The sequence below is a fragment of the Agelaius tricolor genome, unplaced genomic scaffold (assembly GCF_023055355.1).
Source record: "Agelaius tricolor isolate 1412-34295 unplaced genomic scaffold, bAgeTri1.0.p SCAF_17, whole genome shotgun sequence".
Lineage (NCBI taxonomy): Eukaryota > Metazoa > Chordata > Aves > Passeriformes > Icteridae > Agelaius > Agelaius tricolor.
Window position 1 is genome coordinate 13,802,041 of NW_027269277.1, and position 27,152 is coordinate 13,829,192.

At 42.7% G+C, this 27,152-nt stretch overlaps 1 protein-coding gene across 2 annotated transcripts; it reads right to left on the reverse strand.

The window, feature by feature from the left end:
• Positions 1-8,889: 8,889 nt before the first annotated feature.
• Positions 8,890-13,735, reverse strand: SLITRK2 (SLIT and NTRK like family member 2). 2 transcript variants are annotated; one of them, XM_071442537.1, is made up of 2 exons: positions 13,429-13,735; positions 8,890-12,356 (listed from the first exon to the last, which is right to left on the reverse strand). In XM_071442537.1, the coding sequence occupies exon 2, from the start codon at positions 12,311-12,313 to the stop codon at positions 9,743-9,745; it is 2,571 nt and encodes an 856-aa protein (XP_071298638.1). In that variant the 5' UTR covers positions 12,314-12,356; positions 13,429-13,735; the 3' UTR covers positions 8,890-9,742. The 2 variants fall into 2 exon arrangements, with proteins under 2 accessions (XP_071298638.1, XP_071298637.1); XM_071442536.1 differs by lacking the exon at positions 13,429-13,735 and adding an exon at positions 12,927-13,064.
• Positions 13,736-27,152: the final 13,417 nt, after the last annotated feature.

Consider the following 27,152-nt stretch of genomic DNA (forward strand, 5'->3'; position numbering starts at 1 on the left):
AAGAGATGCTAAAAAGCTTTGATCTTTAGGAATAAGCAAGAAGTCCCAAAAGGAGAACACAAAATCTGCCTAGCTGCCTCACTTGTGTTGTACTATTAACTCATAAGGTCTGAAAATTAAAAGGGTTTGTGAAGCACCAAGTGTATAAACATATCAACCAAAGTGTTTTAGTACAGAAATTACTCACTTGAATCCCAAAATGAACTAGGTGCTGAACTTTCAAAGATCTCTTTCTTTTCAAATGTGACTAAAAATTCCAAGGCAGTGGCAAACTGTACTGGTTCTACAGCAGTGGAATCAAAGTGAACAACACAGTGCACTGACAGCACCGATCCATTATTGGAATAAATGCTGATTGCTCAAGTGAAGGGGTTCACAAAAGAAAACAGCTGCATCCTCAGCTACTGTAAACAAGTTCTGTGATGTTTATGGGTCTGGATATCCTTCCTTAAATAATAAACTCTGTTTTCTAAGGAGAGAAAAATAATCCCCTAAAGTTCTGAAGATGAACATGTTAAAAGGATCACTGAATATTTACTTTCCTTGATTCAGATTTCTCTGAGAATTTAAGAATAACAAGTATTTTTAAGGACTACTTTGAATTACCTCTTTAGATGTACTTCTGCTGGTCCAGGACAGATGGTTTACCTTGCACAGCCAGAAATAATGTGGGTGTACCATGTATCTTATGTTCTACATAAATAGTCTCTAAACAATTGCCAATAATCTAGAAGTATGAAAGTTTGAAATTGTGCATGGGATCAGAGCACTTGCCCCATCCAGACAAAAATCTCCATGTCACTTGCAGTCTAGAAACCAGGAATAATTGTTCACATCCCACTTTGTGAATCAGCAAGAAAAGGAGAGCATCAGTCTTCACACTCTCAAAATTTAGATGGGCAGAATATCCAAACATAAAGCAGAACAAAAGGCCTAGCCAGTGAGTGAATTTTAGTAGGTTAATCAAAAGCAAATTTAAAAGCTGAAGTGAAGTTATGTCTCTGTTGTGTTGAATAGATGTGGTGCCACAGATTCTTTAATCCTACATTTAGAAATCAGCTCTCTTTCATGGAAGCATCATGCCATGGAAGATTGGCTGTGGAAAATGCTGGGCTTTCCTACACATAGCTGGATTTTACAGTATGTGGTTGGGCTATATATGGAGAATATGCCCACAGTCTGCATTCAATGGACAAGAGAATTATTATGGTAACTATAGAGTAGAAAGAAAGAAGTTAAAGAGGAAGGGAAGAGGCTGACAAGGAAAGTTGAATGAATTTCTTTCTTTCCCCAGAGTGCCAGGCTCTTATTTCAGCAGCTGTCTGCCACTCAGAGCCTCTCTTGGCTCGCTTGCCAGCATAAGAACTGTCAGCAATAGCCCAACTGAGTTCACACAGAAAAAGGTGAATAAAAAAATGACTGGTATGCTGAGAACTATTTTTGAAGGGATTCTATAGGGCAGAAACAGGCAAGGTGATTCAACTCAGCCAGAGAGGGAAAACTGAGGAGATGGAGTGCTATGTATTTTCAAAGGTTTAAAAACAAACTGTAGCTTTTGCCTCCCTATTTTATTCTATATATCACATATCATTTTACAAGGAGATAGTATCTTTTCCCTGTACAAGGTAATCTTCATGGTCTGTTTTTAACTGCAAAGACAGAAAACAAAACTAAATCTGACATGTCGACACCACATTCTTAGATCAGAAAAACATATGCCAGGGAAAAAAAACAGTACACTGTTACTGCATTTGGATGAAGCTATAAAGGCTTTGAAAAACAATTATACTTAACATTTCTCATCAGTAAATCCCACCAGACTAAGGCAGAAAGTATCATCCTCCTTATTTAATGATGCAGAAATTAAAGCATGGGGACACAGGTATGCCTTGTGCAAGGTCACTGGCAGAACTAAAAAGAGAACATTATTTTTCAGTTCCCAGCAAATGAGCTTTTAACTAGGGCCACTGCTTCACTATCTACAAAACAAAATAAAACAAAACAAAAAAAAAGATAACATAAACAAAGTCCTTGGTAGCTCAATTTTAGGCTTTCATTATGAAATATCCATTAGGACTCTACTGTTAGGAATTATCCCCATGCATTATTTGGAGAGCAAAAAGAAGCCATGGCAAACTTAAGCCACCATCAAAAATATTTGTAAACATTGCATTATGGAAAGGAAGGCCACATCAATAAATATAAGAATTATCCACTCAGCCCTGGTAAGTAGCTTATGAGTTGGATGTGATGGTAAATATGGTTACAGAAAATACAGGCTACAAACTATACACTAATTAAGGAGTGAAGTGCAGCATGAAGCATTTTCCCCACTTCCATTATCTCTTCACATAAGCCATGCTTATATCTGAATGACAGTAAATCTTCTCTAACTTTAAGGCTGGGATTTCTCAGCTCTCCAAGGGAGCCTGTCCAGTTCCCTTAGCCTTTAGGAAAGCAGCCTGTGTACCAGTTTGCTTTGGATGTTCCCCAGAAAAGTAGGCATTTCTGTAAGCTCTTTGAGTCATAAACTCTGAACTCCTTAGTTTTCTGGTAGTCTCCTTTTAACATCTTGACAGTTAAGACAACTATAATCTACCTTTTTTTCCCTCATTCCCCCACCTCCACTATCTTACACAAAAAACACAAAAAAACCCCTACACAACACTGTTGTTAGAATTCTTTTTGATTCCCTAGTAATCATAATAAATCCCTCTGAAACCTTCAGGAAAAAAAACCAGAATTTTGAAAGGCTTTTCCCAACCTCTAACTCCCTCTCTTTTTTCTATTATAAGCTGAATATTATAAGGTTTTACACAGATAGTTATTAGCGTGTATGTGTTTCAAATTGGAATTCATCTGAATAAAATCAGCAGCTTAGCAGAACACAGCAGATGTGATGGGAGCAGTAAGGCTTTGGGTAAAGCTTTGCTCACTTGACTGGATCACCGAGCTTCTGAAACTTCTGACTTGTTCAAGTCTCAGCTGCCTGACACATGAGGAACTTGGCTACTTGTGAAATAAGATAAAGAAAAACCAAATATTTTGCTGATTCCATTTGAAAGCAGTAGCAAGAACACAGTCAGGAATAATTAAGAATCAAAATTTAGAAGAGATAGAATAAACCAAAGGTTCCAAGCAGAACCTCACCCAGGAGTAAGAGATGTGATAGCCAAAAGGTTGCATCACTCAAACATTACTGAAAATCTGATCTTGAAGCATAAACTTGGAGTGTGCCGACTTCAGATTTATGGGAATGAGTATTGAGTCTGGAAAACTCCCAAATGGCATTTTAAATGATGGTAAGAAGGACATAGGCATTTTTCCCTCCCCTCTGCCACTCACAGCTGGGGAGCTCAATGGGATTGCTCTTATTTAGTGAGATTCCTGTCACTTGTGCCAATCCCAGGGCATCCCACAGAAGGCACTCAGGTGCAAAAGTAACAAAGGTGCTCTGCACCTACACCTGAATTCCTCAGATTTGACTGTACCCTGGAATCTTTAAAAGCCTCTCTGACAGCTTTTCTTCCTCATCATGTTGTATGTTCTTCTGTGATTAGAATAAAATTTATGTAGTCATTATGTTTTCACAGTTCTCCAAAAAAATTTGTGTTCATTTCAGCTATCTGGCTAAGATGCTGGCATGCATCAAATCTGTAACAAATCCCTGGGGAAAAGGACAAAACTTCATAGTATGGCAAAAAAATGCCTTAACTCACACTCCAACTCTCAGATGAGAGGCTTTCAGAACTAAAATCAAGATATTCTAAAATAGACTCTGTCACATTATCAGCAATCTCAAGGGGATTTTTTCCAGGCTTTTGTATGGAAATATGTCTTATCTCAAGAGGAGATAACTGCAACAGGTCTATATACATTAGCTGTGCTTTTTCTAATGCAGAGTTCATTTTTAAAAAGGCTGTTCTGCCTCCTTCTCACAAGATAACCGGTGATTAACAGTTCTGGCTCTGGAGAGCAATGCACAAGCAGGGCAAGAAGACACAACCTGTGTTTTCAAGACACAAATCTACACTTGCTCTGTCACCACAAAGAATCCTGACGTTATTATATTGCATAACTTTGTAATGCTGATGTAATTTGTTATACTGCAAATATGTATTTACATTACCTTGACTGTTTCCTTCATAAGATCAGCCACAATGTTTTGTGTTGCTCACTTGTAAGTAGCTACATTCACTGATCTGAAAAGTTTGCTGAGAACTTAGTTTACAAAGGACTTCAGAATTTAAAAGTCTATGGCATTAAATGCACCAATGGTTAATTAATTTAATTTTAAAGGCCAGAAATAAGAACCATTCAGATATACTGCAAATAGCTCTGCCCCTCCAAACTTCCCCTTGTTTACTTTCTCAAACTGAATGCAGAAGCAGTGCTAATATAGGTGTGCACACAGGGTAACAGCCAGGGATGAGAACAAACCCTGAACACTTCAGTCTGTCCTCAAGGATCCTGGAGGTGCATCTGGCCTCTGATTTCATCCCTCCAAATGGTTAACAGCATGTACCAGAATCTGCTGCTGTATTCACAGCGGTGTCCTCTGTGTTTATGATCTCAGGAAGAAAGCCACTTTTATGATGTCCTGTTTTTCAAACTTCACTCATACTCTTGAGCCTATTTGGTCTTGAGAATGACTGCATCTCTGACTGCCACTCCAACATTTCTTTCATTCAAAACGATCTATTCATCTGTATTCATAAACATGTCAATCTACTGGTTCAAAAAATCCAACCAACCCTTTAAGAACAAAAGAACAACAACAAAAACCTTCTCCTTAATCCACCTCCCTCATTAGCTAGGATTAAAAACCTTAGTCAAAATGATTGGCCTTGTGCCCAGAAAAGCTATGAGATCAATAATCCAAACAGACTTAATGATCCTCTTAGAAAAGAATAACTTTTGTCCTTCTTTGGAACGCTTAGAAGAAGTGATGGGAAATGCACAAGAAGTGTCACATCATCTGCATAAGTTAATTTATGTTATTTTGAAGTTCTACTGTTGGAGGAGGTCTTTGGGAAATAGTTTTGGTTTTTTTCCTTCTCTGTTAAATGACGTTTATTGTCTGCAAAAACAGTAATATGTAAAATCACAAACTGTATCAGTGATTAGCCTGTAAGAGCCTAAGAAGTTTCATTAACATTTCCAGTATCTCATTTCACTCATGAGCAGTTTAAAATTATTGTATTCCTATACAAGCTCAGTATTCTATAAGACTTTTTTTTTTAGGCAATTTAACTTGTTGGTATCCTTATTTTGACATTACTAATTACAGCTTCAAACTTTTAATAAATGCGACTTTTATTTTACAAATTCAAGTGGTGGTGGGAAGAGAAAGAAACCCAAACTAACACCTACTGTATAGCACAAGGTGGTGTTATAAAAAGTCAGTGCATTTGACCAAAGCAGGGTTTAAACTCCACGGGGAATTCTTCTCTCATGGACAGGAAAAAAATGTCTTGGAGTAGAGACGGGCAGATACTCAGCAGAGCATGGATGTTGTATGTGGGTGTGCTAGCTGCAGTCAGCCCAGCCTGACCATTTTCTGTGTGGGAATTAGCTGTTATCAGCACTCATTATCCATCCTCTCTACACTTCCTGGAAGAAAGCAGGCATATCTCTAGCCCAATTCACACCTTGTATTGTGAGCAGGAATAAATCCCCTTTGAATGGCCTGGTATCTTTGCTATTTACTCTAGAGACGCCACACAACCAGTTTGAGTTTAAAATTTTAGTAGCTAATTTTGGCAAGATTAACTCATGCTGAGGACAGCTCACCAAAATGACAGCAGAGTGATGTGATGGCAGTGGTTTCAGCAAACTCACCCATTTGCTCTTGCTCAGAAGAGCTGCTTGCATAGACACAGGTTATGCCACCTGCCCCAGGCTGGCACACGGGGAATCCTGCATGGAAACTGAAACCCTCTGTGATTTTAGGCTTCTGTTCTCTGCTCAATGAGGGGAAGAGGGAACAGCTAAGCAGACTTTCCTCCAGCACAGCTCCCAGGAAAACTACTGGGCCCAGGTTTCTCATTTGATACAGGGGTACTCAGCAATGGCAGGGCAGGAGGTGAGGACTGAGCTCAGGGTGGAGCAGGGACAGCTGCTCCCTTCAGAGCTGGAACAGGTCCTGCAGAGCTTGCTAGGGAAGGAATAGACAGCCTGTAAGGACAGAGGCAAGTGGGAAGATTGGGGCAGGCTGAGAGCTTCGGAAGCAGATAACAGAGGTGGGGTAGGAACTGATAATGCTGGAGGCCAAAAAGGTGAAATCTGATGGAAGACAGAGACTGCAGGAAGGAGGAGCACCAGGAGGGCACGTAGAGTGGCTCTGCAGCAGGCTTGAGGACACAAAGAACAATTTTTCTAAAAAGTGACATTTTTTCTGCCACTAGGGAGAAAAAGGGAAATATGTTGATAAACTTTATCTAATACTTACCCAGAAAGGTCTGTCAAGAAAAAAAAAAAAGGATTCATGCTTTGGAAGGGTTGCACTCCTCATTTTCACTAGAAAAACTGCATAGTTTGAACAGTGATTCAGTCTGCACTGTTACTGTTTCTGTAAAGGTCATTAAGGTCACTTTCACAACAGAAAACTTATGAAGAAAGAAAACTATTTGCACCCCCTTTTCCTGAGGGAATAAAAACAACTTTGCTAACCTGGTTACATAATTATCACAGTTCAACTTTTGAAACTCTGAAAGAAATTTTTTTTCAGACCCATTATCAAGCTACGACTCAGGCAAGCAGCTCTCCCCTAACAAGCAGCAGCTTCCAGGGCAGCACAGCTGAAGAAATGTGGAGACCTTCTATACAGCAGCTGCCGACACACTTTCCCTGTTAAACAAATCTCTTTAAGTGTAACTGAAAAAAATCTTCTCTTTCACCTAGACGCTCTATGAAAAGAATTGCCTAAAAGATGTCAGCTGAAGGGTATAAAAACAAACCTAAAAGATCTACAGCAATAATAATTTTTTAGCTGGTACTGGTGATGCAAAATAAAATCTAGTCATTAAATAAATTCCACTAGGAAACCTAAGGAAATGTAAAGCAACAGCAAGCTCTGTAAAGTATGGCTGTGCCACCAAAGCAAACATCAAAGTACTGAGACTAAAGAACTAAACCCAAACAATGTAATGTTACTAAAAGAATCAATTCCCTATCTTTGTTGTTTGCCAACACTAGAACACTGAAAACACTTCTGTTGAAAAAAAATAGCTTTTTTTTCTGAGGGAAAAAACCTTTGTAATTGGTTCTTGCTCACTGGAGAATAATTAATAATAATATCCTAGCTGCTGCCAGATGTAACATGGTACTTGTTCTGCAGACAATACTAAATTCATACCTGGAAAGAGTTAATAACTTTAAAATAATACTTATACTTTTCTCAGTGTTTCAGTAATAAATGCTTTTAATTACCCAGGGGAAGGAGCCATAATAAGACAATCAGTACTGGAAGCTTTCAAGCAAGTACCTTGCTCAAAGATGGATGTAATTCCAGTGAAATTTTCCAAGTTCAACTAAAGTGATACCGTTTCACCTCCCTCTTGATGTGAGACCATTTTGAAGACTGATTCTTCAGTAGTTCATTGTAGCACTTCAATTTTAAACCTGATCTAATGAACAGCCATAGATGCTACAGATTCTAAACATAAAGAATTGACATGTTAGCATATTAATGTACTCAGATGTCACATAAATCATTAGAAGGCATTTTACTAAGTGACTCAGATATCTGGCAATACACATGCAAAGCCTCTTTAGCTCTTAAATATAAAGCAACTTCCTTTTGGCAAAGTCCTGATTAGAACAACATTGATTGTAGTTATTTATAGCTTAAATGCTATTGCTGACAATTTCTCCAAGTTGTAGATACTGTATTATTAACTATAGTAAAGCTCTAAAAATCAGTCAGCAGAGGCCACTTCAATCTCTGCATGATAATAAAGGATTATTATGTGCAGTAACCTATTTATGAAAAGGAAACAGTGTGCTTCTTTCAGACCCCATCAATTGCTTTAATAAGGAATTGAAAAGCCTGGCCTACTTTATATGCAGATCACCATCCCAGTTGCATAAGGATTTAGAACAGACAAAACAAAACTGTTTTTGTTGTAAATAAGGGCTGTTTGTTTAAATTGCACAATAATGTTTGCATCTAAAAATTATTTAGAAGCTAATAAGGTTTAATAAAGTTTGACTGTATACTTGTTAATAAAAATGGTTTCAATATTCTCCATGAAGGAAAAGCAAATTGAAGGTGATAACATAAAGCTTGAAGCAAAACAGGCCTGAGTTAATGGGAAAGGAGAAGACTCATTGCATTTGTTCACTGATGGGCTTAAGAAAACCAGTGCCGAGAATGGAATTCGGTTAACTTAAAACATTTCATAAAATTTAAGACAGTGAACTTAAAAGTAGTTTTCTCTAACAGATTAGAATTATTGCAGTCTTACTTCTGCTTTAGAGGCAAAAAGCACAGACATAGACACAATTCAGACTACCAAAAGTTAGTGGGATGCACATACTGATTTCAGTTGGAGGACTCTGGAGTCCCGGCTTCAAATTTTACCTTTGGCATTGGTTCATGTGCCTGTATGTTAATAAATTTAATGAAGTGTGGGATGACCCCTGCTGGTGCCCCTGCTTATGAAAAAAATATGTATCTGGCAAGAAGAAGACATGTTAATTTCAGTCCAAAAAGTTACAAATATAAACTCTGTCCCAAAATGTATAAAAATACCTAATCCAATGCATAAAATATTATGAGTAATGTTCTGTTAAGTATGAAAATAATCTTAAGCCATTGAACATTACTGTGTTAGAGCTGCAATGCAATGTATTAAGAAGGACATTAATTGTTCAGTTCACTAGCCATTGTGTTAAACATCTTTTATTAATGAGCTGTTATTCCCGGCTGAGGCATTTGATAACCTCTAGTCCATTGCTAAATCCTCTCAGTTGATTTCTGTGAGTCACTCTAAACAAACCTAGAGGGAAAAAACACCCCAATAATTTACATTTGAGTCTGTAAAGTCCTAGAACTAGAGTCATTTAAAGAAGGGCAGCTTTCCTATAAATCAAACCTTCTGATTTAATGCAGCTGACATATAGATCTATTTTACAACTTTTTTTTTAATTTCAAAAATACAACACATTAAAATAGGTTCAATTTATCAAAGCTAAGAGCAACAATTAAGTAATAATGTACTTAAAGTGCAAAGGCACTTTAACACAAAAAAGTGACGCCCAGTGGCTATAGTTGGTAATTGAAACAGCAGTACTGTATATTATTATTTACAAAAGAAAGTCATAGTCCAGGAAAAAAAGATCTTTGGAGATCTTCTACATAATACATTAAGTTTCCATTTTGAAATGAAAAGGAAAAAAAAAACCAAAAAACAGAAACCCCGAAGACTCCTTCCTCATTTCCTTCAAAATCAAAAAAAAAATTATGCAAGATCTATTACAGAAAGATACATTTGCAATGACAGTTCCTAGAGAAGGGTCAAAAGGAGAGAGATATAGAAATAACTTAAAGGGACGTTGTAAAAGCAACACCACATCCCTGCTATGCTGCAAGGGTTCCTTTTCTCTCTCACTCCTTCTCTGATTTAAAAAAGTGGAAATGTTGGGAATGCGACAGATGACATCAGTACTGAGTTCAGACTCAAAGAAATATGATGCTGAGCTCATTTAAAAAATTTTCTTTTGTCTCCCACCTCCCCCCTCACAGCTGACTGATTGCAGTTTGTTTTTCCAGAACTTCGAGGTAGTCTGGTTCTGTTTGTAGCTTTCCTTGGAGTAAAGGATGCTCAGGTTTAGACTGTTCTGCAAAATATTTCCTGGGAGTTCCATATAAAACAGTTTTATTTATCCTGTCCTGGTTTTGGCGTCTGGATTCATATGAAGGGGCAAACTGCCTTTTGGGTAAGGTACAAAAGTTATAATGAACTAATCCTCCGGTGGGGAGTTCCTTGACCCTTTCTGCAATATTTTGATACAGGAGCTCTGGTTCCCTTGGTGAGGACTGCTTTTCCAGCAATTCAGCTGCACTGATGGTAAATGCAAGACTGGTGGGGTCTTCTTTTTTGTGGTCAAGACTGCTATAGCTAAACTCATGGAGATTCCTGTAATAGGCAACTGGATCCCCTTCCTTTTGCATGTAGATTGGGTTTTGGCACATCTGTCCAACAGGAGGGGGAATGTAGTTATAAACATGTCCTTCAGTTTTATCGTGGGTCTCAGTGTTGTAAGACCCATACTGGAGCTGAAATGAACTTATATCTACATTGTTGGCACTGCTGGGCATGCTCTGCACCCCCTTCCGGCGCTTAAGGACAAAGACAAACAGACCTGCCCCAAAACAAACAGACAAGATAAACACAACCAGCAAGCCTAAAATTAGGACAGACAGCGGAACTTCGGTGTGTAATTCTGGGTAGGAGCTGGGTGAGGCACCGACGTGGGGGGTATCGGTGTTCTGGTTCATGGAGAGGACAGAAGAATCTGACAAGTTGGGGTTCTCTGGGCAGATGGCTTCTTTGCTCAGGAATTTCAGATGCTCTCCAGAGTGCTTGGTGGGAGACTCACAGATTACTTCATTGATAACTACAGGGGGACTTGACTGCTGGTTGTTCTGGTCAGTGACTTTCTCTATCCAGTTCCTCAGCCCCAGGATGTCACACGTGCAGTCCCAAGGGTTCTCTTGGAGGTCTATCTGAATCAGAGCCGAGAGCTGGTCCAAGACTCCTCTCACAGGCAGGTATGAGAAATGGTTGTTCCTAAGGTTGAGCCTGGTGAGGGAAGTGCCTCCAAAGACATTATCAGGCAAGGATCTGAGCAGGTTGTTATTGAGGAACAACAGATGAAGATTACTCAGAGCATCAAATGTGCGTGGCAGGATCTCCTTAATGACGTTGTACTCTAGGTAGAGATATTGCAGGTTGTGCAGCCCTTCAAACATGGATCGGTACAGAACCTCAAGGTAGTTGCCATTAAGGTAAAGTCTGCGTAAACTTGTGAGGTTTGTAAAGGCACCTTCTTGTATCACTGCAATTCTGTTATTTCCTAGATGTAGCAAATCCAGAGAGCTGTACTCTGTGAGATCGGTTCTATAAATGACTTGCAGATAGTTACTGGTAAGGTAAAGTTTCTTTGGACTGGTTGGCCTGGGGTGCAGATCAGAGATGTTACTTATCTTCTTCTCTTGGCAGTTAACATTTAGGCCATTGTCTGAGCTCTGGGACGTACAGATGCAGCCAGCTGGGCAGGTGATGGGCACAGGAGACTTTGTCTGGTAAACCATGATAGGTCCAAATATTTGCCTGTCTTTTGACACAGAGACACGGGGGGTGGGGCGGTTCCTAGTTTTGGGTGGCCGGCTGGCTTTTGGGGCCCTGGTGGGATTGATGGCAGAGTTGGCTGTGGGTGACAGCCTCGAGATGTGTGGGTCTGAGAGGACAGGGTGTTTTTCCCTCTGGTTTGAATCGCTGGAGCTTTTTCTAGGGCAGAGGTCTTGCCTGGTGAGCTGGGTCACATCTTTCCCATGAAGCCTGAAGGGGGTTTCACAGACTATCTCACCCACAAACACGGTGATGGTGTCTAGCCAGGCCTTGAGTGGCAGCAAGTCGCAGGTGCAGTTCCAAGGGTTTTCCTCCAGCTGGATTTCCATGATGCCTCCAATGTGCTCCAGCACACCGGCAAAAGGCATCATCTTCAGCCGGTTCCCCCGCAGGTCGAGGTGAGTGAGGAGCACAAAGCGGAAGACATTGCTGGGCAGGGACAGCAGGAGGTTGTCATTGAGGATCAGCACCTTGAGCTTGTTCAGCTTGCTGAATGCCCCCGCTTCAATGGCACTGATGTAATTGTAATCGGCCTGCAGGTACTCCAGACTCTCCAAGCCCAGGAAGGTGTCTTCCTTCAGCACTTCCAGCTTGTTGTTGTTGAGGTGCAGCCTTTTGAGGGTGCGGAGGCCGCTGAAGGCCCCCGTGCGGATCTCCTGCATGTCGTTGTTGCCCAGGTGCAGGGTCACGGCGTTGGAGTAGTTGACGAACTCATTGGGGAACAGGCGGGTCAGTGCGTTCCCATTGAGAAACAGCTGGTAGATCTTGGACGGGGGCGGCAGGAGGAGGCTGACGGTTGTAAATCCCTTGTTTTCACAATTAATGTTCAGCACGTTCTCCTTCTCCTCGCAAGGGCAGCGGCTCTTGCTGCAAATGTCTTTGGCAGGTTTGCGACTCTCTGTCCACGAGATCCCAGCCACTGTTAACAAACTGAGCAACCAAGCACCCTTCAGCATCTTTATGCGCCGTCGATCCCCGCTTTGGTACCTACAGTCAAACCTTTTGAGACAGGTAAGGAGAGAAAGAAGAAATCCCCAGTGAACACTGCCGGGAGCAGGGGCTGCACGGGGAGAGCGAAAGCAGGTCGGAAGGCTGGGGGGAAGGGGAGCTGCAAGGCAGCGACTTCCAAACTCCTCTGGAATCCCCCCCTCCTCCTCCCTTCTTTTCCTCTCGGAAAGCGCCTGCGGAGCCGCTGCGGGGGAAGCCCCGTCGGGGAGCTCCCCAAACCCGCGTCCCTAGCGCTGGGCTCTCCGCCCGATCCCCCGCCCGTCGCGGCCGCCGCCTCCGCCCCGGCGGCCGCCGGCAGCACGATCCCGTCCCCGCTGCCCGTCCCACGGCCACGGCGCTCCCGGCTGCCCGGCTCCCGGCACCTGCCAGCATCTTACACCGGGGAACACGCGGACTGCCAGCATCTTACACCGGGGAACACGCGGACTGCCAGCATCTTACACCGGGGAACACGCGGACTGACAGCATCTTAAACCGGGGAACACGCGGACTGCCAGCACGCCCTCCCCGCCGCAGCGGCGCCCCCAGCCCGCGCTCCCCGCGCCGCCCCCGCGCTCGTACCTGCTCTCGGGGCGCCCGAGGGGGCAGTGGGGGCAGTGCCCGCCGCCGAGAGCCGCCGCGCCCCGGGAGCCAGGCGCCCGGCGGCGAGCGGCATCGCCCGCTCACGCCTCAGCAGGAGCCCAGCGGGGCGCCGCCGTCCCGTCCCGTCCCGGCCGGGCCCGTCCCGGCCGCGGCTGTGCGGGAAGTTGGGCCGGGCGGGGGCCGAGAGCGGCGGCGCTGCGGGAGCGCGGCGCGGAGCGCGGGCAGTGCGCGGGGCGCGGCGCGGCGCGGCGCTTTTGCCGGGTGCCCCGCGCGGAGCCGCGCTGACGTCAGCCGGGGGCGGGGGGGACACGTTTTTCCCAGCCCCCCTGTCCCAGTCCCCGTCCCCCCCTTCCCTCGGTGGCTCTCGCAGCCGGCTCCGCTCCCGGCTCGGCCGCTCTTCGCGGGAGCGCTCTGACAGCACCTGCAGGACAGCGCGGGCACTCGGAGCCGGGAAGGGGAATAAGGTAACGAGCGGATTTACCTGGGTCCGGAGAATTTTTGGCCCCGAGTCCCTGAATCCGTGCCCTCAAAATAGAGAGCAAGTCAAGCAGCTCCTTTGGCAAAAGCCAGCCGGCAGGCGCGCACGCACCGCACACACACGCACACCGCACAGGGACACACGCACAGCCCGCACACATCCTCCGCACACGCCGCACAGACGCGCACATCACACATCACACATCACACATCACACACATGCACAATCTGGCTCTCCGAGCAGCGGTGCTGCGAATCCTGATCTGGCATCAGCATCGATCCCCCGCTCCGGCTGGAGTAGCCAGCCCCCTTCCCAAACTGCCGTGCCGAGCTCTGCCCAGCACATTGGTGTTCTACACGTTCAGGCAAGTTCAACACCTTCCACCAAACCGGGCTGCCAGGCAGCGGCAGTCCCAAGCCTGAATCCCTGCACCCTCTGGAACGCTGCCCCGAGTACTGAGCAGGCAGATTTAACCACATCTAACACTATCATTCCCACTGGCTGGATGAGCCCCACTGCCCCATTGAAATGTTGTGGTGTAGTGTTTGGCTGCCTTTAAAAAGAGCAAGATGTTGGATCTGGGTTATTGTGACTTTGCTTAAGCTCCATGCCCTGGGCACAGATCTGTGTGATTGGAAAGGATGGCTGCTCTTGGTCTCTATCTAAAGGTAAAACTTTGGGTTCACACTGTGGGGAGGGGACAAAAAGGCACTCTACAGGGAATTTTTAAAGTGTTAGCAGGGCAGGGTGCATTATTGCCAGATTCTTATAGGGTATTATATGCACTTAGTCTCTAGAATGTAAAGGTTTGCTGCCAAAAGAGTTCTGAAATTGGCAAAAGTGGTACTGTCATCTCGTGGTATTCTTTAGCCATTATGTATCAGAGCCCACATTTTAGGAGCAGCAGAAATGTACTGTCTATTTTTATCTCTCTTCTTGAGGCTGGAAAAGGTAGCATCCTGCAGCAGCCAGCACAGATGCCTTTGCAGTGCTCCTGGACAGGAATAGTGCTGGAGTTTGCGTTTGGGATTGAAACAGTTGCAGCTTCCCTATCTAAAATTTGGAAAGGTTGTGACAAGAGCAGGAGCATCCCACACTGGAGCACGCTTTTGGTGTGGTGCTCTGTGAATTTCAACAAGATTGGGATTCTGAAATGCACTCAGAGCTGCTCCATTCTGACTCTCTTGATCCAGCTGAATTCAGGAGCAAAAATTGCTAAGATCAGGAAAGATCTGTGTGGCAGATCTGCTGTTTTACAACACTAATACACCAGCAGCCAGATTATTATTCTGTGAGATTTTTTACTTGTTTTCTGCTCTAAACATGAGGATATGGTGTTTGGGGAGCAAAACTGGACTAGTTACAGGCTGTAGCAAATCCTGTTTTCAGCTCTTTCTAACACAGTCTGGGGGCATGAGCCTAAAAAGAGAAGGTAAAAGGAGACCCAGGTTGATTTTTTTTGTTGTTTTTATTTTCAGAAGGGAGCATATTCATACACACCTGACCCACACAGAGGCACACAGAGGCTCCTGTAACCTCCCTCCATCACATCTCACCAGAGCAGCCCAGCACAGCACTGCCAGCTCTCACAGGGCTCGCTCCAACACAGCAAAAATGAAGGCACAAGTAACTCCAGTGCAATTTTCCCTTGCCTCAGAGTGTACATTTGTTTTATGTCCATGAGTTTCAGCCAGGTGCAGCTTTCTGGTGAGCAAGGACCATGTCCTGGAATTGGCTTATGAGGCAACATGCACTGTCCCACTTGCTTGTGTTTACTGATAGGTGGGAAATGTGTTTGTGGCACTGCTGCTGCTGCCTGGGAAGGGAGAGCGTACACATGGCATGCCTCAGCAGTAATTACCAGATTCATGTGGGATGGAAGGAACAGCATGTTAGGGGATTGCAACAGCAATAAGACACAGAGATGATACTGATTCTATTACACTGCAAATGCATGCATATAATAACCATGGTTGTAGGAGGAGGAACAAGGATTAAAAAAAAAATAATAGCTTCAGCTTTTTATTTAGGAACAAAGTCCTGATTTCTCAGCATGCCTGAAGTGTTTTATAATCCCTTCAATTAAAAACAGAGTATAAAAGAACAGCTTTTTTCCTCCACCTGTTTTAAGGCCTTTTTATTTTATATGTTGAATGGAGGAATATTTCCAGTTTGTGACTATCTGGGAGCTTCCAGGGATAAAAGGCCAGGAGGCAGGTTGGTACAGCAGCCCATGAGGGCTTGGGGAAACTCAAGGTTATGCCTGATTTGTAAGCATTGTGGAGGTCCCAAATATTTAGCTGTGCTCCCTCAATGCTCCTTTTTGTGCAGAGTCATGAAGACTCAGTACAGATGCATAGATTATGAGACTTAATAGAACCATTGTGGCTTTTGAATCTTGCATAACCCAAGCCATCAGCTAAATTTGAATTAATTCCTGTTCAAACTAGATCATACTTCATAGGAAAAAGAAAAAAAATGAAACCCAATAACATAGCCAGGCATATTTTAGCAATTGCCTATGGTGAAAATCTGCCGTTGTGTTCGGTAAATTGTTCCAATAGGTTTCATCCCCCACAGGTAAAAGACTGGGCTTTCTCTACAACTCTGCATCTAGCTGTCTTCAGTTGGAAATGTTTATCCTTGTAATATCCTTGTCTGCTGGCTTAAGAGCCCTTAATTATCCCCTACCTGTTTCCCATGGGGACACTCCCAGACAGCTGCAGAGCAAGTATGAACTGAATAGTTGCCTGGTGCCAGCCTTAACCTGCTTCACATGGTCTGTCAGTCCTGTGCTCTTCCATACACCAGTGCAGCTCTTGGCTCCTGCACAGTCCTGAAGCCACCACTTTATCTGTCTGCTGGCAGGGGAAAAAAAAGCCAGACCACAGCATGAAGCATAAGCACATAAAATTTGGCACAGATCATTACCCTTCCTGCCTAGTGCACATCATGCTGTTGTCCTTCTGGGAGAGTAAATATCAAGGAGAAGAAAAAGTCGGGAAAAATGTGGAGATAATTTTCTTTCTTCACATTGTATCTGCAGGTGGATGCTAAATACTACTTACACATCTTTACCTATCAGTTTTTCTGGCTTTGCTTCTCTGTATATAAGTGAAGGAATAAACATATCCACCAAGTCCTATGGAATAAAGAAATAAAGGCAGCAAGAAACAAAGCAAAAACTCTGTGAGTTGGATGGAGGGTAGGATATAAGTTTTACTGGTCATTAGAAACTATTAAGGTAGCCTGGATGCTGCTGGCAAGTAAAGTGTTTATTCATATAGTATAAGTAGAAGCCAATATTGATTTCTGTGGACACAACATGATTGGTGATGCAGTAAGACAATGGGAATTTGTAAATCTAGGTATTTGCTGATCTCGTGTTCCTCATCCTGTAATCCTGAACTGCATATGAGATGCCTACTCCATGTAAGCTTTTAGGGTTCTTAGATAATCATCACTGCTCTCCAACAAGTATCTTGTATTCTTGCTTTCTCTGTGCATATGTGTGTTTCCTTGTAGCTGGAGATATTCTACTTCCATAATTATGTACATTTTTGTGGTCTTTCCTATACTGTAAAGTGAATTTTTGAGCATCATTTAAAAGGAATTCTTAAGGAAATCAACAGTTCCCAGATTTAGCAGTGAACAGTATGCAAAATAATTGTTACTTGTGATCCACAGTTTCATCTCATCCAGCAGCACTGGGAAGTGCTGTAAAGGACAGGATGAAAGAGTCTCTGGCTTCCCCTTTCTTTGGGCCAGGAATGAGCAGGGGATGGTGAAGGAGGGTGAGCATGAGAGGCAGGGAGGAAGGAGAGGCAGAGAGGGCAGCCTGTGCCCTCCTGGCCCTGTGTCCATCCTGGGCTGCCCAGCCACAGCCACACGTGCCGAGAGAGGCAGAGGAGGGAACCTTTGGGATGAAGCCTTGGTGGAAGGAGAGCTGCTGGATGAGCCAGAGTGGGGGCAGAGGGGCACTCCAGCCTGGGTGGTGTCTGCTGAGTTGCTTTTGCTGGCAATCAGTGATTGCCTGTGCCATCAACTGTAAGGAATTTCTCTGGTTTCCAGATGTGCTTTTTAGCTCCATTTCTCCCAGCCATGCAAACATATGGAGGGCTGGCCTACTTCAGAGTGCTGTTCCCTGACACTTCATGACTACCTATTGTATAAATGAAAGGATTTAATGAACTGTGACTTAAAATTAGTGTGCTTTCTAACTCTTCCCTCAGTTTTTGCTTCCTGCAAGGACTCAGACCCTGGCCAAGTTTAGGCATTTTTGAGACCTGTTATCTAACTGCAACATGATTTTTTTTTTGCAAGGAGACTACATCATGATTTGTTTCAATATATCTGGGGTAATCTGTTTTATAGCAGCACAGTGTGATTCTACCCTAGTGGTAAAAACTGCAACAGCAGAACTACCAGTTTCTGATTTTTTTGTATCATTAATCCTGACTGTCTTAAGAAGAGAATTTAGTGTGTTATAATGGCAGTAATATTGGTTTCAGCAGGAAGTGTGATAGAGAAGCTGTCTGTCAGAAGGCATCCCTGGTAGCCTGTGCCTGGGGATACTGACAGACTCACCACTGTGCAATTAACAATTGATCATTAGTTTAGATTTAGCCCAGTTTTTTTCTTTCTTGCCTAGAAAAACAAATATCCACTCCCCTACTGCACTCACACCTTTTATCAGAGGACCCAGCAGAGCACTGTGAGACAATTAATATTTATGGATGTCTTCATCCTATTCAGGAAAGTAGTATGTCTGATCCAAAGCCCTTTGGTGTCAGTGGAAGGACTCCGACTGATTTCAGCGGGATTTGGATCAGATCTTTGAACAAATGCTTAGCTTCAAAGTCGGCACTTAGGTTTTATTGAGTGCTTTAAATATTTTTGGAAGTGCTTTGTTTCATCATGTCAATGGCTCTTTTTCTCTGATAGGAACAACAAGATGAATCTTCCTGATGATAAATATTCTGTGCTGGCATTGCTGAAAAAAAAAAAAAAAAGAGAAGTGTGGGGTTTTGTTTTCCCATCCTTAAAACAACAATGGATGTATTATTTATTGTGTTTCAAATGTGTGTCCACAGTAATTTCTACCATTTACAAGTACATTTTTCCAGCTTTCCTCAGAGTCATAATCTATGTGTTACATACTGTGAATGTTTTTAACTGGAAATGTCCCATCATGTAAGCACAAGTGCACACAAGTGTTTTTAGTGATTTGGAGAGTATTGTTTAAATTATTGTGTCTTCTTGCCTTACTTCAGTGGACAGGGGCCTCATATTTGCATAATGCAGTTGATGTATGGGTATGATGAACTTTCACTGTTGAAAGTCTGGTGAGCTGATGTGAGAAGTTTTTTCTATTTAGTTTTTAGTAGTAAAAGGAACATAAAGAAATCTCTCCATATCATCATTTTTATGGCAATGAAGTTGAAAGAATACAAATTCCACTGTGCTAATGACATATCTAGAAATATGTGAGGAGCAGGAGCAATGGGTGAAATTCAGTCCTGGGCAGAGGGCCAGCCTGGAGTGATTCATCATGAAAGCCCCCAATTAAGACCTCAAAACAGGGCTTAAGTGAGACTTCAGTGCCCTGTGCCTTGAGCTGGCTTTCTGCAATAGTGGGAGAAAGTTCCTCCAAATGAATTATTCATCATAAATAATGCATTCTATTAGTTTAGCCTATTTTTCTTGATTCCTTGAATTTATTTAATTGAAATTACTCACCAAATAATTTCTATGAATAATCATGGCCTGAGGATTATTTTTGAGCAGTTCATGGTGAGCATTTCATATTCCACATTCAGAATGAGAGCTGTGTCATTGAGTTGTCATTATGCACAGAGGTCACATAGTTCTGGTTTTGCTTCAGAAAAAAATGAGATGAGTAGAAAAGAAACAGCATTTTTTCAGACTCCATGTGTTCCCAAAAGTTCCTTCCATTAAATTCATTCCATGAGCTGTTTGTGAATAGCTGCCCACTGAAAAAAGAATTGGGTAATCATTGGCTTTTGTTTTTTCACCTGGTTTCTAAGAGGAGTGTAATTCTGCATGTGCAGAGGGTATGTGCATGTCTGGCTCTCAGTCAAGGTACCCCCCCCTTCACAAAAGTTTGGAACCAAATCTTCTGAAAGGTGCTGCTCTGAGCAATTTTAGTTTCCCACTCATCAGTGGAGAAGTAACTGAGGATTGCCCCAGGCAGGTGGGAGATTTCAGCCTGGCCCCGCTGAGCCGAGTCTGGCTGAGCCGGAGCTCATTTCCCCTGCAGTGCTGGGCTGGGCACTGGCAGCCAGAGGGGCTGGATAATTCACCAGAGCTTTGGCTGCTGCTCATCTGCACTCCCACAGCCTCAGGGCTGTCTCTCCAACATTCTCCCCTCACTGGGCTGGGCAGGAGGAGGATTCTGGGGAGAGCACACAGCCAGGGCAGCTGGCCCCAGCTGGGCATGGCACCGGACATGGCACTTGGTACTATAGGCTGGGTGACTTGTTAGGGTTAGACATGGCCCTTGGTACTATTCTAGTTGACTTGTTAGGGTTAGACATGGCCCTTGATACTATTCTAGTTGACTTGTTAGGGTTAGACATGACACTTGGTACTATAGGCTGGTTGACTTGTTAGGGTTAGACATGGCCCTTGGTACTATTCTAGTTGACTTGTTAGGGCATAGGCTGGACTTGATGATCTTAGAGGTCTCTCTCTCTGTGAACTGGCCAAAGGGATATTCCACACCATGTGATGTCTGCTCATCACTAAAAGCTAAGAGAGGGAGGAGATCACATTTGTTACAAGGAGGTTTGTTTTCTAGAGCAACCACTAATGAAGACCTACATCCTAGGAAGTGGCTGGACAGCAACACTGTGCTGAGAATAAATCTTTTCTTTTCTTTTGCTTCCACGTGCAGCCTGTCGCTTTGCTTTTTTAAACTGCTTTTATCCTGACACACAAGTTTTTCCAATGATAAAAAATTTAATTCTCTGAGAACTAAATACTTCAATTTTAAAGTAAAGCAAAACATTCCCTGCTTTTCTGCAGTCTTTTCCACATCACTTTAGCCAGAAACTTCACTGTCTCTGAGCAGTAATCATTTACCTGAAAAATACCCTATAATATTTGTCTTGTGGAGGCTGGTTGTGCACATGCTGACTTTGAAGCATGATGTATAACTGCAAGTGGCATGAAAAGAAATTGATGAGACAATTAGAACTTGTGAGAATGGTGGCTGCATTAATTTGTCGGGGAGAATCACTTATAAAGTATTTCAAATTCCACAGAAACCTCAAAATTTATTTGGCATCTGAAGTAGCTCCCTGAGTTGTTATTGCACAAAGCACAAAATAAACATACATAAAATCCTGACCAAGACTTCAGCCACAGACAAATCTCCCTTTGGCTTCATGGGGCCAGGATTCCAGCTGGCTTCTACCCTGGGGAATTACACACAGACACACAAATCTTGAGTATCCAGTAAGATCTTTTATGGTGAGATGTAGGTGGGTAGAAAATAGGCATACTCAGAGTCTCCTCTGCTATTGACAGTGGTCAAACTCTGATGGTGCTTAAAATTGCTTGGTGTCAAAATTTCTAACATTGCTGTTTACCTGGCCTTGGAGTTGCTTTCCTGGCTGTCCTCAGAACCATCTCTGGCTTGAATGGATTCATTCCAAAGCAAATCAGAAATATGCCAAACGTGCACATTAACTGAAAGGACAATAGGAAGGGAAGGAGTTAGAATAATATCTCTGCTTTATTGCAGTCACTGGGGTCTGCATGCTGAAGACATTTAGTCACCTGCTGTCCAGCCTAAATGCCAGGGGGTGGTGGGGGACACCTGAACCTGTGGGATAGTCCATGGATAAGTGTGTGCCCAAAGCTGTACAGCATGGACCTTGTTCTTTGTGTGGTGCCTTTCCAGCCCAGGGGATTCCATGTGAAGTGGAACAGCTTTGGCCTCAATATGAAGTGTGTGTATGCATCCCATAGCTCTTCTGACATTTCTTTCCATTCCAAAGCATATAATTTTTGAACAACTGCCCATCCTTTATATGGCCTCTTTTTATCATCTATTAGTCTTTTTCCTGTAAAGCAATAAAGTCCTTTGCACAGCAGGAGATTTTTATGTCCACTGTGTGCCTGAGCAGCAAGTAAAGCTGGGAGGAGAAGAGGACAGCTCAGTTAGCCTTGGTAATCAACTGCACCTTGGAATCTGGAAAATCCATTTGCACACATATTTGCTCAGAGTGTTTTTGCATTACAACGATCACACTGGTTAGCATTTGAGCTTTCTGATTAGAAATATTGTTGCTTTTGCACACAGAAGTGTTTGGCTTTATTATTTCTAGCAGGTGTTACAGATGCCCTTAGAATTCTATAGAGCTGAGGTCCCTCCTTTGCAAATATTTACTTATGACCTGTCCAGTGGTCATCTCAAGTATAAACACTTCAATGCCTTCCTTTTTAGAGATGTGTCTTTCAGAAGCCTCTCTTACCTTATGACAACTACCTTTGTCTTTTGACATTTTTTTTTGTACTAATAAAGATATCTTAAACATCTTTTCTTTTGGCAGAATACTTAAACATCCACAGCTAACAGGTGTCATTCAGCAAATCACAGCTTACATGGTACCTGTAGCAGAATTGGGCTCATGGCAGATGCATTGCACCTGTGAGTTTCTCACCCCAAAAATTCTGGTTCTTATTTTTTATCCTTTCTGGCATTAAAATTTGTATTCAGCATTAGTATTTTGATACTGCAGGAACATCTGATAATATGAGTCATGAACCAGCCCTCATTGTTGTATTGTTAGCTGTTTTGCTTATCTCTTTCTTTTTCCTCTAGAGTGCAAGTATAACTGTGAGGAGGGGGTCATATCATTTTTGTTCCATACCTTAAGAGCTTTTGTAATATGAAGGCTTAGATCTAGAATTATAATTGTGTGGGATGCTGTATGCACAAGCAGGATGACAGAGCTTTGCAGGTAGCTTACAATGATGTAGTGAGAATTTTGCTATTTTTTAAACTGAACGTGGACATGAAAGATGCACCTATCTCTGAAAGATGGGAACAATTAGATTGACAACTTGTATGTCAGGCTTCTTGTTGGTGTCATTTAAAATTGCTGAAACGCAGAGTTGCCACTCCCTCCCTTCTTCCATTCCCCGAAATGAGGCTTATCCTGGAAATGCTGACAAGACCCTTATCATTTGAGATGGCACCATGCACAGCTTTAAATACTGGTTATAAATGTTAATGCGTTATCTGAATGATATTTTTTCCACATGTAGGCAGCTCAGGATAGAGTCTCAGTAATAAATTTAACGAGTTCAGGGGGAAGACGCAGAATGCTTATGTGAGTATTATAATGATTGGCATTTTTGCAAACAGCATATGATAAGTGGTGCAATTTTATTTTCAAAGTTTAATCAATAGAGAGCTCTTTGATATTGCCATGTACTTTGCAAATAGATGCTTACTTGGGATGACAGCAAAACAACTTCTGTTTCATGGTGTGTTTACGCTTAGAGTTTAATCAGTCTGCTTTAGTGATTGTCATAAATTTTGATATTCCAAAAATTAAATAGGGGCTATAAAATAATTATGCTTCATGGTGGCATCCTCTTGCTGCTAGTTTGGGTTATCTGGCTCCACAAATGTTCTAAAGGGCTCTAAGTCCATCACTGTGCCTATTACAAGAGTATGGGCTATGTACCAGTTTATTCTCATTTATTGTAAACCCACTCTAGCTGTTGTAGAGGAAATTGAGGTGGATCTTCAAGAGCTTAAGAAGGACTTTATGAATGTTTTGTGTTAGCTTTTGGGAATGAATTTCCTGTCAGATAAGAGGAAGCAGAAATGACCCCACATTACATTGCAGCCTCCCCTGTAATTTTGATCCACATGGGTCACAGAAGTGGCTGAAGCTCCTTCTGTGTGAGCATTGTAGTCCAAACCCCCCAGAGTGGCTCCTTCAGTGAGCCCCAGAGTCAGTGCTGGCACTCCCCAGGGAGGCTGGGAGGAGCAGAGCATCCATGGCCTTTCCTTGGGACATTTCAAACCAGCACAGAGGACTTGGGGGGATTCCCACTGCTCTGGGTGAGCTTTGTTCTTGCTGAGCAGAGCCCGATGGGCTGTGTCTCTTTAGTTCTTGGAAACAACAGTAGCACTGGAAAGCTGAATTTGGAAGGTCATTCCACAAGCATTTGAAGGCTGACCATGTCCACACGGAGCTGTGGTGCCAGCCCAGCTTGTCCTCTCTGCTGCAGCAGAAATTCCTGCTGGCCCCACAGGGACAGTCCCAGGGAAGGCTGCCTGGAACAGCGTTAATGCTCGATTGGATGTGGCAGCAGAAGGACACACACCATGCACTCAGAGATAACCTTTGGCAGGGAATTCCCTCTGTCACTCTCGTCCTCTCTGATAAAAATACAGTACCTGGTAGGCATTTGTGAAATGAGGAAGCTGGAGCCTTTCAGGTGATTTAACCTGAATGCAGCAGAGTGCCACGAGCGCTGAGGCAGAGCCTCCAGAGATGGCAGTGGGAGATCTGTGCCAGGCACCACTGCAGGGAATGACCCTGTGGGATCCTGATCTCAGCACAGAAATTCCTCCGGAGCCATCAGGGGTTTTGGCAGGCTGACAGCAGTGTAAGATCAGGGTGTATGTGTGCTGTGCATACCTGATGAGTTGTTGTAGTTGCCTGTGAAAAAAAATTGGTCTTTGAATATTTCTTTTTAACACTTTTTACTTGCAGCAAGAAGACACTGTTTCAACATCAAGATACTGCAGCTTCAGCTGGAGTTCCACTACTGTTCATACAAAGATTCAAGAGAATATCCTAGAGAAAGCAAAGTAGTTTTACTCCTTTTTATACAATTTTTTTGGTGATATATGTATGTGTGTGAGCTCTGTATGAGCAAATATATACATGTAAGTATGTACATCTGTTTGTTTAAATAACAGGTGTTGTGCTTTGCTGTCCCCTAACCAACACCAATTGCTGTGCTGCCTTTGTAAATATGCTGTACTGGCTGATTCTTTTGCATTCTTTGTGCTATCTTTGCTTATGCTGAATAGCAGCTGACACTTTAATTGGGATGGCTGAGCTCAGTGCATTTGCCTTTGGAATTGGACACTTTTCAGTGCAAAGAGAGGGTACCACAGGCTGACTCTTCTGCCTTTATCCTCAATCAAAACTCCATTAAATCAGACCTATAGTTTGTGGCATTCTCCCTGGGACATTCTCCCTTGCATTGAAATCCATGGGAAAGGCTGGAGACTTCGTTTTTAAGGTTAATTAGGTCCTGAAAAGGATTAACTGGATTTGTTTTATCTATATTTTTTTATCCTATTTTTAAAAAGCTTTTTAATTACCTTCAACTTTGTTGGTATATTCAGATACACTTTTCCCTTTACAGGAAAAAAATTATGTACTTTTGAGTTTATCAAAAGCCATTTTGATAGACAGACTCTAATTCTCATTTAAAAAAAATGAGCATAGTGCTTGACATTGTGTTAAAATTTAGGCATCAGATATTACTATATATTAATGTGAGTTGCACAGTTAATCTTTATTTTTGTTTAACCGACTGCTAACATTATTCACTGCTTAAGCACTAAATGTGAATTTGATTTTCAGTTGGCTACACTGTGTTTGGAGAGTAAAGGAAAAAATAGTTTAGGGCATAACCATTTAAAAATTCTTTTAAAAAGGTGGCAGTTTCAGAAGCCATTTTTTTTTATTATTATTTTCAAGTTCCCATAATGAATCTGCTGTGGACCCTACTGCTGATTCAGAAAGGTAAATACTCTCCTTTGGCTTTTGGCTGCATGAAAACATTTCTGTATAGATATGATAACAATAGTTAAGGGACCTGCCTGTGGGCCAGCAAAAACATCCCCTCTGTGTCCCTAAAGAGGGTCCCCAAAGCCTGCCTAGCCCTGCCAGCAGAGACAGTCTCCTTGTAGAAGACCATGCAAGGTTTGAGGCTGGAGTCAGTCTCATAACTTTCTTCTTTTTGTTACTGAAAATAGAGCTATTTATCATGCTTACCCCTCAATGTCAATATACATGAAGAATAGAATGTGTTGTAGGAGGGAGGAGGGAGATATCATCTTGTTCTTTTACTGAATTTTAGATGAATTGATTTTGCAGGGGAGTAAATTTGTATTTGTAGTCCTCCTCCCCATTCCAGGTTTCCTTGTGTTGCATTCACTTCCAGCCCTTTCTCCCACATCTCTTCAGAAATAACTGGGTTCTCAGTTATTTTCAGTAAAATTCAATTCTCTTAACCCTTAGCAATAATCCAGGCAGGAGGGGTTTTGAGCAAGTGCAAGAAAGGCCCTACAATGTCAGCATAATAACATGGCTCTTCTCATTCTAATGGCATTCCTTGCTCCTTGTTAGATTAAAGAAGTTTTCTGTGGCTTTTTTCCTATTGCTGTACAACACACTTCAGTCACGAAATGGCAATGTTCTCCATGGACTGCAGGATTTTCTTCTTGATTCTTTTCTTCTGTTCTTATGATCCCTTTCTTCTCATCTTAGCTCTGGCTCTTGGTTTGTATCTGTTGTACTGCATGTAAAATGCTTGGAAAGAGCAAGAAGGAACAGAGACTGACAAGATAGACTTCTGATCAATCATGTCATACCAAAAAATATTAATAAAAATAGTAGTCAGACTGGAAGAGGCACAGAGGAGGGACTGCTGTGGGAATGCTGAAGAAAAGTGGGGTAAACTCCAGTTTTAGAGCGTGGTTTGAAGATCCCACTCTTCTGTCATGTTTGATACCCACAAACCCTCCTGTTACCGACCCTCAAACCACAGTGTGATGATTCCCAATGGGGCAAAGGCAGGCCAGCAGAACCTACTGTAAGAACACAGGTCCTTGCATTTTTCTTGGTGCTCTGTTTACATGAGCACCCACTGGGTTCAGCACTAGTGACCCACTGGAGGTGCTGAGTGAATGAAGCCACACAATCAGTCAAGCTTAGCTTCAGAAATTATTGGGACCATTACGAGATCTTGGAGTTTTACTTGTCCATCCCAGCTGTGTTTCACTCTTATGAAACACACTGAGGCATTTCACACCTGCTGTCACCTTAGAGTTCCTCAGTACTGAGTTCCATTTAGAGTTCCATTTGATGCTGCTTCAGGCACCCAAGAACATCTGGAGAGTCACTGATTTCAGCCAGCCCTCAGAACATCCTCAAATCCTGGCATTCCTGCTCTCATATCTTTGGGGTGCTGCAGGAATCAGTTGACACAAACAGACACAAACAGATTAACTGGAGGTGCAGAGCACTGAGGTATGGTTGTTCACAATTAACTAGTGAATTTTAATGGCAGCTGAGTCATGGATTGCCCCTGTGGCTTAGAAATTGTTGACCAAACAAAGTGGTGGGTTTATTTGACATTCAATGCAGAACTGCATTTGGTATCTATGCTCAGGAACCTTGACAATGGCTCAGAAGCCCCTTGCTCTGAGCAGGGGAAAACACAGCATAGGGTGGTCATTGCTCCAAGTATAACTATTGAGTGAAAGTTTCCTTGATGACATTGGCAGCAGAACACAAGAGCACAAACCCAGTCTCCTTTGAAAGATAATTTGTTTTTGCAGATGTTAGAAAACAAGTTGGTTATTTGTTCTTTGGAGTCCATACAAGGGAATGTCTGATAAGGAGTTGCTTTTATGCTAAGAAAGTCAAGATGTTTTA